The following is a 16,467-nucleotide window of genomic DNA, read 5'->3' on the forward strand; positions in this document are numbered from 1 at the left end:
ATCTTGCATGCAAGATCATTGGCAAACAACAGAATCAATTTAATGATATGTACATTGTGTATACCCACAAAAATGCCCTAGGCATCTTAAGGGATATTTCTCATCCTTCATATTCTTATTTTGAATCAGGAAGAGGGTACAGACAACCAAAGGCAACCAAGAATGTTCAAATATTCATACCAAATGCAGTTTGCATATTGAATTCAGGTAATTACTGATGTAATATAATAACACAACTTACAACTGCTTTTTTATGCTGTATTTTATCTTTATTATTTAGTACAGGGGATGTGCAACAAGGATGTGTGATACTTTATAGTATGGAATTCTGAACATATGAGGAATTCTTATGTAATCTCATCTAAATGTTGAATAAGATTTAAATGTGAGTGGTGATTGTCTATGGTTTTAATGTATGCACGTTGTAACGTGAAGCTGAAAAACAAATTCACAACTAATGTTGACAATGAACTCTAAAGTCTAAAAGTCTAAGGCTAAAGGGTTTCAGTATATGAGAGGTATATTTGATTCAATTAAATTGTCGTGTCATCTCAAAGGGAAGTATTATTTTATCAAAAAAAAAAAAGAATAAATCAAAAAACATTTTAAACCCTAATTAATCTTGTTCCAGTGCATCTAGGGCACATTTTATTGTAAAGTGTTAGTTTGAAAAGCACAAGTCCTGAAGGTGGTTTAGATTGAACGCATGGACATGTTTCTGATTTGGACCGACATTCTGATACACAGTGAGTTGACAGAACAGATGCAACTTTGCTCCTAATATTAAAGAACACATTTTACCACATATTTACGCGGCATATTTTCTCAAAAATGCTCTTAAAAATGACAAAAGCATTTCTTAATATCAATGTTTCCATTTAAATGATGCTGATGAACATTATAATTTAATTGGCAGACATTCAAGGGGAATGTGTTTATCTTTGTGGCTGAGCACATAGGTCAGTCCCCCACCTTGTACACACAAAGCACCCCCCACCCCCCCCAACTCACACACATACACCTCCCCCTTCTATTCCCAACCGCCATTTCCTGTCACATGTTTACCACCATTTGGTTTCAACATTAGACATGTCCCCTTCAGGTTCTGTAATGAGCTAATCATATGATGCACTTTGCAGAGACTGTCTGGAGTGTGTATAAGCTGCAGTCTAAACGCAACTCGTCACCTTGCGGCATGTTCTTTGCCTATTCTTCTGCACTTCAGACTTTGGTAGCATTTAAGTTATCAAATATAAAATTATTACAAAGTGATGAAATGTAACCATAGTCTTATACCACACCATAGCACTGAGAAACAGCGGAACGTTATGTTCATTTTGAAATCCTGGGGTTTATCATTTTATTTTTGAAGAAAAGGACAAGACTTGGGAAGTGTAGTTGCTTGTAGTGGTAATGTGTGATACTTCAATAGACAAAAGGAAGACTTCAATGATTTAAATTGTCCCAAACGAATGAAAAGATAACTACCATTTTTTAAGCACTTCTATTCAAGGTTCAGCTAATGCCCTCTGATACAGAGCCTCAATTTTAGACACTGAATCACTTCAGTTTTCACTTCGAACTGTTAAACAGCTTTCCAGAATGCGCTTCAACACATTGCAGTTAATGTTATTCTTCTGATTTAATGTGATTTCAGAATATTTTGTGCAATTGTAGGGTTGGTGTCTGCACTCAAAAGAAGGCTTATAGGTTTCTTATGAATAATTCATCTATAAGCATGGAGAGCAAGTGGCATAAATGTGTTTTGTCAGTAAGCCATTATTGGTGTATATTTATGATCAAAATATTTTTGATCATAAATATGTTTCATGAGGTGTATCTAGGCTTGCCCTTTTCCTTTATTTGAAGAAATAACATTACATTATGTTGCCATGGGAACTATTTTATTTTTCCAAGCCAGAAACATGTTTTTCATCTTCCAGTGTATCTAAACACATTGCCTCAGAATGAGCTCTTGCTCCAGGTTCTCACTGTTTTATTGTTTTTCTCTCAGTTAGCATAGCCCTTTTTGTGTTTTGTAATCTGAAACAATAACTAAATATATATCTATAAGTAAAAACTACATTTATTACAGATCTTACAGTTTCTATACTATGCCATGTTTATGCCAGTTTGCCTATGTCCATGTGTATTTTGGCAGCAATGTACTATTGGCTATAATGCTTATTTTTCTTTGTAATTTGACTTTGATATTTCACCGTATACTATTCTGAAATACAGTACCGTATTCTTCGCAGATGCAGCATGTTATATTTCCATCAGGAAACAACAAAAACATTGACACAATTCTGGAAAAATCTCTCTTTTTTTCTTGTAAATGCCTGAGAGATTCCATCTGGAACAATCCATTACATGCCTTGGAGGTGGGAAGGGGGTGGGGGGGGGAGGGGGGGTTGAGGGGGGATTGTGTGCATGGCACCAGCAGCTGTGTGGGACAGAGGCCGAGGGGCAGGAAGTGACTCGACCCCCCTGTGGGAGTTCGGCCCACCACAGCTCAGCCCCCACAGCTCCCAGATCTACAGGCCATTGTTCCTGTTGTTCCTGCAACGCAGCACTGCAGGGTGGTGTCGGAGCTCCATGAAACAAGTCACTGGACAAATTATAATACACAAGTTTGATTACTCTGTGGTACACATAATATTTGTCAAACATAAACTAAATCTTTTTTAAAAATTTTTTTACCAAACTCCTTTTATATGTACGCCCTAATTGAAAAGAAGAAGAAAAATCTCAAGATGCATAAAATGTGTTGAGACTGTGTCTCAGAGACACATAATAGCTATTGTGCATCATATCTTTGATAAGATGTTAATGATGAAACATGTAATTCTGGTGAAGTTGCATCAAACAGGCTTACTGTTAGTTGGACTGAATTTTTCACACTGATGACTTTCTTATTATGAGACATTTCACTTGCTCCACCCCTGTAGGCTGGAATTATGATGTAACCGCTTGATCAGTGTCATTGAAAGAAATCGATCTAAATTTCTAAAGAACTTATGCACTGGCCAAGGATGAGTTCTTGTGTTGCGTAATTGTTTACTTGTCATGTGTTAAAAATCTGAGGCGGTGGAATCACCCATAATACAGGCTATGTTTTATACGTGCTTCTGTTCATGAAAAGAATATACACCACATATGTGTGTAATACCTCTGTATATCTCTGTTTTATCACGTTCATATCAACGGGAGGAATTTAATTTTTAAGTAAATGGCAGCTGTTTTGAATTTGGTCCCTCCGTTCCAGCAGGTGCAGAATCAAAGTGTGTTGGACTACGCCTCCCAGTCCAATCTGACTGCGTGCTCTCTACCAGACCTTATATGGCAGTTCCTGTGCTCGCTGGTGACACGTCAGCCCAGCAGGAGGGAGGGGCTGCTCTCACAGCGGAAGAAAGTTCACAGGCGAGTTTCTTTCATTCGGCAGTAGTCTGAGTGCTGACCAGCCCACATATCTATTCCTTGTCTTCTCAGAACGCATAATGTCTACACATTATCACTGTATGAGCAGCAATTGAAGGCTACACACACACACACACACCCACACACATCACACACACCTTCTCATACACTCCTACATATACTGTACACACACACACACACACACACACCTTCTCATATGCTCCTACATATACTGTACACACACTACACACACACCCACACATACTCACATGCAAGAACAGGCCCACACTTCCTGCCAGCTACAACTGGCCATGTGGAACGTGAGAAATGCAATTATAATGGGGGATTACATAGAGCCAGACCCCCCCCCCCCTCTCTTCCAGGGCTTAAATTTACAATGATAAGGTCATTTAGAATGAGGCCAAGACTGTTTCTAAATCGGACCTTGCAAAACCACAAAACTGTGTTCTCTTCATACCTCTCATTTTTAATGTGAGCTGTGTGTGACTCTTGGGATGTTTTTGTTCACAAAAATCAGATGTTTCCAAGCATGGTCAGTTTTTAAGCTGGTTTGATCAGCGCATATTTGTGTGGTGGAACGCAAATCAGATGTTTTAAGGTTGTATTTCTCTTTTTAAATACTGGATGTTTACATGACTGAGGCACAATTACATTTACAAACAAATACATCACTAAATATACATGAACCACTGAGAATAATCTATTCTTAAAAGCCTACATTTTATATTCAAACTTAATATTGTTTGTTAAATGATAAATGAACCCTGTTTGAGTACATATTTGCGGTTTAATATTTGGTTTGTCTCAGGATATTCAGTGAAATTATGAAATGTTTATTCACACTCTTGTGCTTTTAAAAATCCAGATTCACATGGATGTCCCCACCAATAAAGCACAAAATAAAACAATAAAATTTGATGCTTGATTCAAAAGCAAAAACAAATTAATCAGTCCCCTGTAGCCTTGTTGGCTTGAAAAGAAATGAGCCCCCTGGCAAAGAAAGAGTTCAAAAAAAAAAAAGAAAGAAAAATCTGTGCAGAGCTGAACAAACTCAATGGAGTTTGTAGTTTTCCAGGTCCCTGAGCTGACACTAGCTTGGTTTTAAGCAGCATTGCTTAACTGCTTGTTCAAGGCGAAGACCTGGGGGGGGGGGGGGGGGGGTCGTAATATTTGACTGATCTAATGCTGTTGCAACTGCATGCTTACTTTGTGCACACAGCTATGCACATTTCATCAACCAATTAAAGGCACTGCATATTGCTATGTGAGGTTGGATTTAAAACTAATAATAAATCATTAGAGAAAATATTGTTTCCATTGAGTTTGAGGACAATATATTTCCGTTTACCAGTTTGCTGTTCAATTGCAAGCAGTCTGCTGACCAATTACAATGCATTGGCAAACATGTAAGCTACAGCATGACTACTTTTCTCATATAACATAAACAATGGTTACAATATGTGTTAAAAATTGTAAGATGTCTACACAGAGAGGGGGCAAAACGAACCTTTACAATGAAGGCGGAACTAAAAACAAATAATTTCAAAACAACTGTGATGACCATTAGGACCATGTCGATGAGTCCTCCATTAGGACCGTGTCGAAAGCTCATTTCGAAAGGGACTCTGCGTCTTTAAGAGTGAGGGCGGAGCTACACCCAGCCTTTGGGTTGTGCTTATAAAGAGCACACGATTTGTTTCAATGTGAATGTTTTCCGCAAAACAGGCGCTGGGGTTTGACAGTAAACTACGTATTACTGCTTACACACAATAGTTGGGTAACAGTACTGACAGGATATACTTCAACTTTATCCGGCAAAACAAAGGATCTGCTAGGGCATGAAATAAACACCAGGACTATTGAGAGAACAACGATTACTGCAATATTTAAAAGGTGAGCAATTACAGTCTTGGTTTTCCATGTGTGCGGATGACGACAGTGGGTTTATGATACACTAGTCATTACGTTGTAATTGACGGCAATCAAATAAGAAGGAAGAGCTGAACAGAGCTGCATACAGTTGGTAACTATTGACTAAGAATATGAAGTGAATTATACCAAACTATTTTTAGTTAAGATTCACATTTTAGAAGTTCAAACAAAGTTTGTTTTTTATTGAAAACTGTTTAATTCACAGAATGTTTCATTAATATTTTTTTAATCATAAAACAAGCTTAACGTAAATAGTTATAGTTTTGAGTTCGGAAGTATATATCATAGCTGAACTGCTAGGCCAGTCATACTTCTCTAATGACGGAATTGCGCTTGTATATTCTTCGCGTTCATTATTTTTCCATTTTATTTTTTCTAATGTTGAAGAAACTCTCTGCCCTCATTTCATCATTCGCTTATCACTGGTATGGATTGCTAGAAGAAAAATGACTCGCGTCTGAGTCACCTACACCGAGCACTCCCGGTGGGGGTGGGAGTTGCGCGCTACGCTGCCCTTGCAGCACAGGTAGAGCTGGTGTAGTTGCTTGGAAACCGCTGTGGGGTGTGAAAGTAGGAGTGAGCATTTTTCTTCCTCTTTTCACGTATGCTATTTTAAAAGAGCTACTCGGAACACTTTTGTTATCGAAAGGCATTACTTAGGACAATATACAAGGTTAATATAATATCTGGGAAGTATTAATCCTGCCATAGTTGTGACTGCTGATGTAAATCCATCTGATAAGAATGTCTGCTAAATGCTTTAATGTGACTGTAAATATTTAGCCATAGTCGCGACTATTATGGTGGCCTACATCACTTAATGAGCTATCAGTGCATGGACCAGCATTACACGTAAGCCGACAGGTAGGCTATTGCATTTATTCCTTATCCTTTAAACATTGCTGCCATGCAGATGTTGTAAATGGAAGCTGGATGTCATGTATTGGCATTGCAATCAATGCACATTGCAGCATTTCAATGTGTTTGATAACTGAAATAATATAGGCTAAGCGTAGTAGTTATTTAATTGAAATAACTGAATTAGGAAACAAATAAATTTCCCAATGCCTTTCAATTAACGCGTAGGCCTACCGATTGCGTTATAAAATGTGAAGCAATATAATGTAAAAAGCCATACGATTTAAAAAGACACTCTTTCTTGCACGCTGTTTTTTTTTTTGCATACTGAAACAAAATGTCAATATGCATTGTATTCCGACCTTAGTGCCGTACCTGAGCGCCTGCTATAAGAGTAAATGACACTGCTCTTCACAAATTGATTTGAACCGGCAGTGTGCAAGGTTCGTTGGGCTGGCGTGGCGTGCCGTGCATGCTCTAATAATTTGATTACAAGGTAAATTGTACGGGCCCGAAGTAGAAAATCTTCCTGGGTCACGGAGATGGAGTGTTTGCACCTGTTGCGAGAGTAAGGGAAAGCCTGGATGAATGGCGCATTGTGCGCGGGCTTGTCGCGCCATGGATCGGTCAGGCTTGGTGCAGGGTGGAGGGCCGTAGCCCGACATAAATGGATGGCTCTGTTTTCGGGGATTACGGCCTCGACCAATGGGCACCGCTTTTCACAGTTGTTTCATCCAAAGCACCTCTTGCCAACGCTGTCTTCGTCATAGTCGTCTTTTTTGTTTCTCTCCTCCGTCCCCTTCCTCCGTTCCCTACCTCGGCCATCTCCTTCGCTGTGGCGTATCCTGGCTCTGACCTCATGGGAGAGTTCTCTCAGAATTCGAAAATGCGAGGGCTTTCTTTTAAAGAAGGGGGGATACAAAGACCCATTCATTCTCGAAAGTGGATCCATTCATGCCACATGGAGTTATTTGCCGGTAGAATTAATTATTGTTGGTTTCTTCCATTTCATAAAGGTCTGCTTGAAGTGAGGCAGTATCCCTTGCCCATTTTTGTAACTGAAACCCACAACAAGATTTAGGAGATTTATTAATGAAATAGTTGGAGCGGCTCTCATGTAACACACTTGTCTCCCAATGTAGCAAGGGTTATAAGGAGGCTATTGGAAATGAGCTTAAGTCAAATAGATTTAAGAAACAGGCATGTCTGCACACAAACATTTCTTGGCAAAAAAAAACACAAATTATAGCCGCAGTCTGGAATCTTATTTAATATATTGTACAATTAGACTTATCATTTTCATTTTTAGCATTACCCCACAAGATAGAACATCACTAGAGAAACCCTCGACTGCTATTGAGTTTATGTAGTTTTAGAAGACACCTAAAGGCTACTCAGTTCAGCACATGTAATATATTAAGTTGAGGTCATCTACAATATTAAAATTAAAAGATTAAGCACAAAAACATGTGTTTTTAGTGGCCAAGTCTGACTACTCAGAAGCCTTTTGCATAAAAAAATTACACATTTAGCTGGTTGGGGGAAAAACAGGTCAGGTGCTTGCTGTCACATTTCAAGTTTGTGCAGAACACATTTTGTGAAGACCTTCAGGGTAACCTGAGACATTGTTTACAAAAAATAGGGAAATTTTTCAACAACAGGAATTTCTCTGGCAAAAAGAAAAACAGCAGTTTGTTGTTTAGCTGTTGGGGACACACTGTCCTGTTCAGATCAAGTGTAGCTGTCAGCACTTATCCTGTTGACATTGGATTCTCCACCCTCTGGTTCCCTTTTTACCTGTTAGTTCCAATTGAGTGAAGTTGGAATTTCAATATTTATTTTGCCTTTTTAATCAATAAGTAGGCCTACCTTTTTATGTCAACACAGCTGTTTGAGTAGAGCTGTACTTTCTGATGCTTTCAGTTGATTTACATATGTAGGTTTTCTGTGTGACTTATTCTTGCTGGTGTTTCACAATATCGATTCGCAATGCCATTGTGAAGTTTTTCCACTGATATTTATTTTCTGCCTTTTGCAGTGCATTACACTCCGTTTCAGTCATTAAAAGGCTTGGAGATTTCTTGATGGTGTTCTCTGTATGTACCTTTTGTGTGTGGTAACTAAGAGAACATTCAGTTTGATTTGGGAGCATTCTCTCCAGAGGGCTGGCTGGGGTGTGAGTGTCTAAGTGCTGTCAAACTGAAAGTTTGTCATTCCAGAGTGATTGGAGCCAGAGAGAATGTTACACAATCGTCCTGTTGAAAGGCGAGATTGAGGTCTGTGGCGGAAGGCTGTGGCTCTGTAATTACTGACGAGGGAAGCCTGGCAGCGCTGCAAAGGGAGGGGAGAGAAGGGGGAGGTCACTGGGGCCTCCCTGCCAATGACCCCTGGAGGCTGTGGAACTAGCAGGCTTCAAACAAGTGAAAATGTATTCAGTCTTGCTTAGTGCTCACTTCAAAGAATAGGAGGTACAAGGACTGGGGTGTGATGGGGGAGGGGGTGGGGTGGTGTTGGGGCCATGGTTTTTAAAACCCTCATGCTGCCAGAAGTGCTGGAGAGTGTGTTTTGAGAGTTTTATGTCCCCCCTCCCCAACTATTTGGGAGAAATTTCTGGTGACCGCCACCTCCAGGCCAGTGCGGAGTTCTCACCCCCTTGTTCCCAAATCTGCCGTTGTGTTGCAGGTATGCCAGCTAGGCCAGCGAGGAGCTTCTCGGTTTGAATGCGACCAAACAGCAGCTGGATTATGTCCACAGCAGGCCTGCGTGCACGGGAGATCCCAGAGGCCCTGAAGAGTGCCTTCTCACACGGCCTCACCATGGCCACCACAAAGCCTTTCTGGGAGCAGCATCATGACCTCAACAAGTAAGTGCACAATATGTGCATAATATTTATTTAATCCAGATAAAACTATCCATCTAGGTTTTATACAGTTGGCTTTATCCAGAGTTCGAAGTTGACATGATGGGTTTTCAAATTTTTAAGTCGTGATTTTGTACATTTTAAGAATCAAACTTTTTGTTTACACATGGTCCAGCCCATTGTAAATATATGCACTGATTTACCTAGTCTGCTCAACTGATGCACACTTCACTGAGACAATTACACTTGTTGCTGTTATAATATTGTTTTAATGGTTTGTTAGTGGGAAGCCATTCTTTCACTTGATGTGAAAAATTGAGTGTGTGCTGTGTTTCAGCTTGTATTTTAGCCTTGATGCACCAACCATGGATTACAACCTGAAAGCACAGCAGCAAGTCCCTGTCTCTGCAGGCTTTGAGAGTGAGTATGATCAGAATGATGATGGTGATTGTGATGATGATGATGATGACGATGATGGTGACGAAGAATACATTTGTCGTGGTAACATTTGGCAAATACAGGTTGGCGGCACATGACACTGTTATATTTTATGAATGGGAATAATGCTCGTGAGGATGTTGATGAAGGGATCTTATCAACAGACTTCAGTTGCAAGATGTGCAAAGGCAGGATTTTCAAAATCCAATGAATTGGTAAACAGTTGCTTCATAATTAGTAATAGTAAGTACATTGAAATGGATTTTATTTTTCGCTTTCAAAGCCTCTGATCTCCCTCTGCCAGCAAACATGAATACTGATGAGCAAAAACTCTTAGCATTATCTCCAAGCGGTGGTTTAATGTGGTAAAATTGTTCCATTCAATATTCATACACTAAACTAAATTTAAAACTGTCTCACTGTCCCCAACAAGCATTACATGTGTTTTTGGGTCTCAAAGTATGCTAGCCCTATTCAACACGGGCAGCCTTGTTGAGGTTCTGTGTTGCTAGGTACACACACTTAGAGTTAATGAGCATACAGCTCCTGCAACTGAGCGCAGCAATAATGCTTATGTTTCATACCATAACTGCTGCATTAAAAAAAACACGCAATTTAATGATAGTTCTTTATGGCCAAGTTTTAAATTAATGGGTGTTCTGTTTTGTGGGCTACACCGTGTTCCGTTTCGACAGGGCCAGACTGAGGGAAGGCAGGAAGGGGATTGGCTCTCCTGTCCTGCTCTAAATATAGCCCTGTGAGTGTTCTGCTGAAATGATGATAGGCGTTGTCGTTCTTACTGGGTGGCTGGTTTCAGGTCGTAGCCCCCAGATAATGGTGCAGGATCACTAGTGACAGCGGTGTTCCGAGGGTTTAGTGTGTCACACATCGGTGCTTATTTCTGAGCCTTTACATCTTTTTTTTTAAACCTGGATGTTTGTATTTTTTAGGGTGTAGTCTCAAGTTTGCTGATATAAACTGCTGGGAAGGTCTCGTAAATGTTGAGATTAAGTGCAGGTTAAATTCACCATACTCCTCTTTGAAGTGGTATTATGTGTTTATTTCTTGGATAAACTGAATGTTAAATATATTCCCTTATTGTTCAGTACTGTTTTTGAGTTATTTTCAGTAATTTTGTTCACGGTGATTTTACACTCCTTTGCTTGAGGGAATTTGACCGGTTATCTGGCGTGTCGATTTGAGGACTCGGTGAGGTTGGTTTGAGAGCCAGTCCGTACAGGGTTCATGAGTGGTGAGAGGGAAGTTGAGCATATCAGTGTGCTCACTCTCTGTTCCCAAAGGCTGTGGCGGATGTTTCTTCAGAAACTCAGAAGGTTATGGGAAGCTCTGAGATTGCCGCTTCCCTTCTGATAACCAATTTCCGGAAATTATCTCTCGGTGGCGGCTGAAGATATCGGAATCATGAATGAGAGAAATGGGACTTCTGTTTCGTGGTTTTGTATCCTGTAATCCTGAAGTTCTCTCTAGTGGTACGTTAGTATCTTCATAAGTGTGTTTTTTCTAATGCAGTGGCCCAGGTGACTCCAAAACAGAGGAAGCACATTGCTATACTTCTGAAACTTCTGAAATTTGTACTCAGCAAGTCTCCGTCTAAACGATTCAAATGTGCAGTCGTGCATGCAGGTCCTGATCTAAAATTAAATTGTTACAATTAATGGATTTTAATGGTTCCTTTTAAAGTGTTTTCTAAGCAATGATTTCCGTCCCGGTGTTTCTACAGGACAAGTGTCTCAACCACATTCCATGCACAGCCCTGGCGCTCAGCGTTTGCCTCCCAAGAAATCGCGGCCGTCCCAGCTCATACTGTCCGCCTGCACGGAGTCCTGCATGCCCGGCTCCCCCGAAGGTGACCAGGTGGTCCCTTCTTTCCAGAGACTGTCGGTGTACGAGCGCACCCCGCCGCAGACCCCCAGCCGGAGCACCAAGCCCCTACCTCCCCTCCCCGGATCCGCGGACCTGTCTTCGGACGAGGCGGTGGACAACGAGGTGGAGTTCTTCACCACCAGCGCGGACGAGAGCCAGCGCCTGGTCCGCGAGCCCTGCCCCAAACCGCTGGCCTTCCGCTACGGGACCCCCAGTAGGCGCAGTTTCAGGGGCTGCGGTCAGATTAACTATGCCTACTTCGAGGGTCCGATTGTCCGGGAACAGCAGCCGCAGCAGCAGCCGCAGCAGCCGCAGCAGCCCCAGCAGCCCCCGCTGGAGCACAGCGAGGTGCAGCAGACACCACACAGGGGGGGACAACAGAAGGAGCCCACCCCCAGAGACTGCCCTAGGCAGCTGGACCGCCCCCAGCGGAAGCTGCGACGCTCCCACTCCGGCCCCGCCGGCTCCTTCAACAAGCCCTCCGTCCTTCGACTGTCCTGCCACCACCACGGCGCCCACTCCCAGGACAAACCGGAGGTCCCTCCCCGCGTACCCATCCCGCCGCGCCCCCTCAAGGCTGCGGACTACCGCCGCTGGTCCGCCGAAGTGACGTCGGGGGGCTACAGCGACGAGGACAGGCCCCCCAAGGTTCCCCCCAGGGAGCCCCTGTCCTGCGGTGGCAGCAGCTCATGCACCCCCAGTCCCAAGAGCCTCCCCTTGATGCCGCCCACACAGAGCTTCGCCCCCAACCCAAAGTACGTCAGCAGGGGCCTGCAGAGGCAGAACAGCGAGGGCTCGCCCACCACCCGCACGCCATGCATCCTGCCCATAATCGAGAACGGGAAAAAGGCCAGCACCACCCACTACTTCCTGCTGCCCCAGCGCCCTGTCTACCTGGACAAGTTCGAGAGGTATTTCCGGGAGGCGGACTGTGAATCGGGAGATAGCTGCCCCCCCAGTACAGACTGGGACTGCCAGACAAAACACAAACCCCATGTACATCTGGTGTAGATGTCAGAAAACGACAACAGCAAAACTAAGAACAAAACGGGCAGCGTCTGTGAATGCTGAAGGTGTGCTGCCGGTTTACTGATGTCTCTTAAGGACGTGACCCATGAACAACACTGCTGCTCTATCTGTGTTTCCATGAACAGTCTCATAAGTGGAAACCTTCCCTATGGCATTGGACCATGTGTATGAAACCAGACGCATCAATGTTCCTAAAGTTCCCTTAACAAATTTTTACCCTAGTGGCGCACAAATTGTAGCTGTGTGCTCTTTATTATTATAATAATTATTATTCTTAGTATTATTATTATTATTATTATTTGTTTTAGGCAAAATGCAGTGATGACACAGATGTAGCGACACTTTTACAATATCTAAGTTTAGTCACTCAGTGGATGTTATCTCAGCAGAGCGGAGTGAATAAAATCAGAATGATTATTTTTGATATTATTTTATTAACATAGAAACTATTAGTGTCGTGGTGTAGTCTTGATATAAGCTGGACTTGTACCTCATTTTCCATTTTGTTTTGGATACTGAATGCTGTATGGATAGTGTTCACTAAGGTGCTTAGTTACTCGTGAATTGTGCTTCTGCAGTCATTACTTGTGAGACAAAGGACATAGGGTCAGTAAATGCATCCTGTTAACACAGCTGGGGGGTAAAAGCAAACATATTCAAGAATTCTAATGAAGGATAATCCCTTAATCCCTGCCTTCAGTAATCTTTTTTTTCCGTGTTGATGTACATTAAGAAATGAAGTGGACCTGCACTTTGGGTTCCGTTGGTATGAAGTTATTTGCTCGCTTCGCACAGATGCACCAGGGGAGTCATTCTACGTTTGCTTCAGAGAAAAGCGGGGTACATGTTTTTCTTTAGAATGTTGCATTGTGCTGTATTGTGGACTTTTTCATGTTTGTTTTAGGAAGGGTGTGTGTGTGTGTGTGTGCGCGTGCTTGACTCATTTGTCAGCATTGCTTCCATGAAATGCAAAAGCTCAATTTCCAAAATATGCAAGAGCAGGACTCCCCTGTCATCCCATTAAAGAATATGAAGGATTTATTTTCACTGAGTGCGTTGGCAGATGTGTTTTATGCAGAAAAGTGTCCTCAACTTGAATGTATGCCTTATTTTATAGCTGTTGTGAAATGGACTCTTAAGCTGTGATTTTTGGCCCTGGAATCCACTTCTTCCAGTATTACCCCCTCTGTTGTACAATTTCCATAATTATTAATAATTTAAACTGTTTGTTTTGCTTACTTTTAAAAATATAATCTTGAGATGAAATTAAATTAAATTTAAATCCTTTAAACGTACCCTCTAATCATAATTTCGTAATCTTGCTCTAATCATAATTTCGTAATCTTGTTTTAATACTGATTTGTATTTAGTCTTTCCTCTTTCCTCTGCTCTAGCTATGGCTATCACCAGAGCTCTAAAAGAAAAAAAAAATTGGTGACACTGAACTTAAGAGAGCTGTCTGTTGGCAGCCTTTCCTCTTCTGTGCTTCCATTCCAATCTGATGGTGATTGTAGTGGGCGTAGTCACACATTGTAGTTACTGGTAGCAAATAAAAAAAAAACTGAACATTTTAATGACCATTATGGCAATATGATGAATGTAGAAGGTGTGCTGTTGAAACCCTGGGTCTAAATTGGAAGAACAGACCATAACTGCCGATCGGTTTTGGCTTGTGGGATAGTTTAGCCAGAGTAAGGCCAGCCTCCAAGCAAGAAGTCAGTGCTGTATTGATGGCAAAAGATTCAAGGAGCGTTCAGTGGTTTCTGCTGTGCACACTGACAATTGTGAGCATGTCAGTTGCAATCAATGTGACTGCCACCCACACAAGCACATTTTTTGTGGGATGTCAATAGGAGGGGGGATGGGGCAAAAACATGTTCTCTAACATTCACCATCTTGGCTGCTAAAGGTATACCTGTGTCTGCTTGTATCTGACGTGGTTTCTAAGCTGGTTTTAAGGGTTCTGTGTTCTTTGCTCTGAGAGAACCACAGTATGCTTGTCATCATTTTTTATTTGGAAGTTGTGTTTGCATCACTACTTTTAAAGGAGGAACAGCTGGACTGTAATCTTCTTTTAATATGTTGGAACACACCTTTTCAAGGCAAGTTAACCTGCAATACACTGGCCTGACCTAGTCTATGAAGTATAGATGCTTCCTCAAACCTCTCAAAAAGGGTTATCTGGGAAAATTGTAATTTATGCTTTCGCATTTTTAAATGTTCCAGTACTCAAAATGTAGCTCCATTTATAATTTTATGAGACAACATATTTGCAATGCACACAAGTTTGAGGTCATCTAAATACACTGTATATTAATACAGAGACAGATCATGCTCACAGCATGTACGAACACAATTTTGTGATTTCTTTTTTATGTTAAAGAAACGTGTTTACATTATTAGACTGCTATGTGGTATTGTGAATGATTTTATAACATGTTTAAGTCTTATAAACAAACAAACAAAAACAATGAAGGCATGTTCATCAAGCTAAATAGACATTCTGTGCTGTGTTAGAAGCAAATGCACTGAGATTACAGTATGTTGTAATGTGTACAGTATTTGACAATTCCCCTGGCTGTGTTTAAAAAATGATATACATAATACTCTATAAAAGGGAAAAATAAAACAACTTATTTATGGAATCTTTGTTGCTCTTCCCCAGCATTTAATTTCCCTAGGTTATGATGGATTGACGTTGTCCCAGAAGATGGTAGCTCATTAATGCAAATTATCATCACTTGCTGTGCTATGTTGAACGTTTTTGGCTTCTTCAAATGAAACTTTAGGTAAACTGGGATGCTGAGGCACTTTCCGTTCTCATGGATTGGTAGTCTTTCCTTTATGACATCACTCTGTCCAAACCCAAGGTCGGCAAACTTCTTCTCCCTCGTATGTTTGCGCCAGCACACAAGAAAAGATATGTGAAAAGTTGGCACTTATTTACTTAAATGTGGCAACGTCTATCTGAACTTCGCATAACCCCAAAGCCGCAAAGTGTATTTAGAACACACTGGCACTGCCAAACCTTTATGGCTGTATTACTGTGGAATAGTAAACAAGTGGCTCCTGACTTAACATGCAGTCAAAAAGCCACACTTGAAAATAACTAGATTTTTCATTTTATGTGGGGAGAAATTTTTTGACTTCTGAATTATTTGAAAGTTGTAGGAATTTAGTTGTTCCTTTTAATGCATGTGTCCATACAATAAAGTAAGTAGTTGATTGACATGCACACTGGGATTTATATTCCTTTCTTTCTATTGAATGATTGCTATCCATTTTAGAACTTAATTTGGTATAATTAACTAATGATTGAACTGCTACAACAGGATTTTGTGCAGTATAATTACCAAGTATGCAAACACATACTAGGTTGGAAATGAAATGACGGCTCGCAATATGGTGTTTCCACAGTGAATTGTCATTTTTTAAAGTTTTTTTTAAAATAAAGCACTGTTAACTCAAAAATGAAAATGCAAATGGGGAAGGGATTATTTTTGGCATCTTGCCAGAGATTCATTTATGGGCTGTGAAATAATCAGTTGCCACACCTGAACACAATCACCAGGACTGATTTTAATGACTGCTGTTATGTCAGCTGTACTTGGTTTAACCATTCTCCATTTGAACATTTTTTACACCTCGTCATTAATGATTCTGGCCCAGCAAGGATCAGTCAAACCGGTAATTTCATGATACATTAACCCCTCCTACACATTCAGGTGTTGTGTTGAGTGACAGTACGGGGGAGGTATGTGGGCTGTAGCTATCGAGACAAAACCAAGCCACTTCTATCCAGCTGATACAAGCAAAGTAAATCCAGCACAGAGTCAACAAAAACTTTGAATAAGACCAGAAGAATGCTACATGTTCAGTCCACAAAGTAGATGCACCTTACTATGTTTTTAAATGTTATATTGGGCTGTAAAATAATTCCTCAGACAGTTTTATCTCCAGTATGAGACCCAATAAACTTCTGAGGGGTGTTCTCTTCATGGCAAGTTAGGAGACAAGCTAATCAT

The 16,467-nt window shown here is 41.1% G+C and overlaps 1 protein-coding gene across 2 annotated transcripts; it reads left to right on the forward strand.

Moving 5' to 3' along the window:
* Positions 1-5,131: 5,131 nt before the first annotated feature.
* LOC135233936 (ERBB receptor feedback inhibitor 1) lies at positions 5,132-15,087 on the forward strand. 2 transcript variants are annotated; one of them, XM_064297935.1, is made up of 4 exons: positions 5,132-5,334; positions 8,914-9,094; positions 9,429-9,511; positions 11,271-15,087. In XM_064297935.1, the coding sequence occupies exons 2-4, from the start codon at positions 8,952-8,954 to the stop codon at positions 12,422-12,424; spliced, it is 1,380 nt and encodes a 459-aa protein (XP_064154005.1). In that variant the 5' UTR covers positions 5,132-5,334; positions 8,914-8,951; the 3' UTR covers positions 12,425-15,087. The 2 variants fall into 2 exon arrangements, with proteins under 2 accessions (XP_064154005.1, XP_064154006.1); XM_064297936.1 differs by lacking the exon at positions 5,132-5,334 and adding an exon at positions 5,475-6,237.
* Positions 15,088-16,467: the final 1,380 nt, after the last annotated feature.

Source organism: Anguilla rostrata, chromosome 11 (genome assembly GCF_018555375.3).
Source record: "Anguilla rostrata isolate EN2019 chromosome 11, ASM1855537v3, whole genome shotgun sequence".
Classification (NCBI taxonomy): Eukaryota; Metazoa; Chordata; class Actinopteri; order Anguilliformes; family Anguillidae; genus Anguilla; species Anguilla rostrata.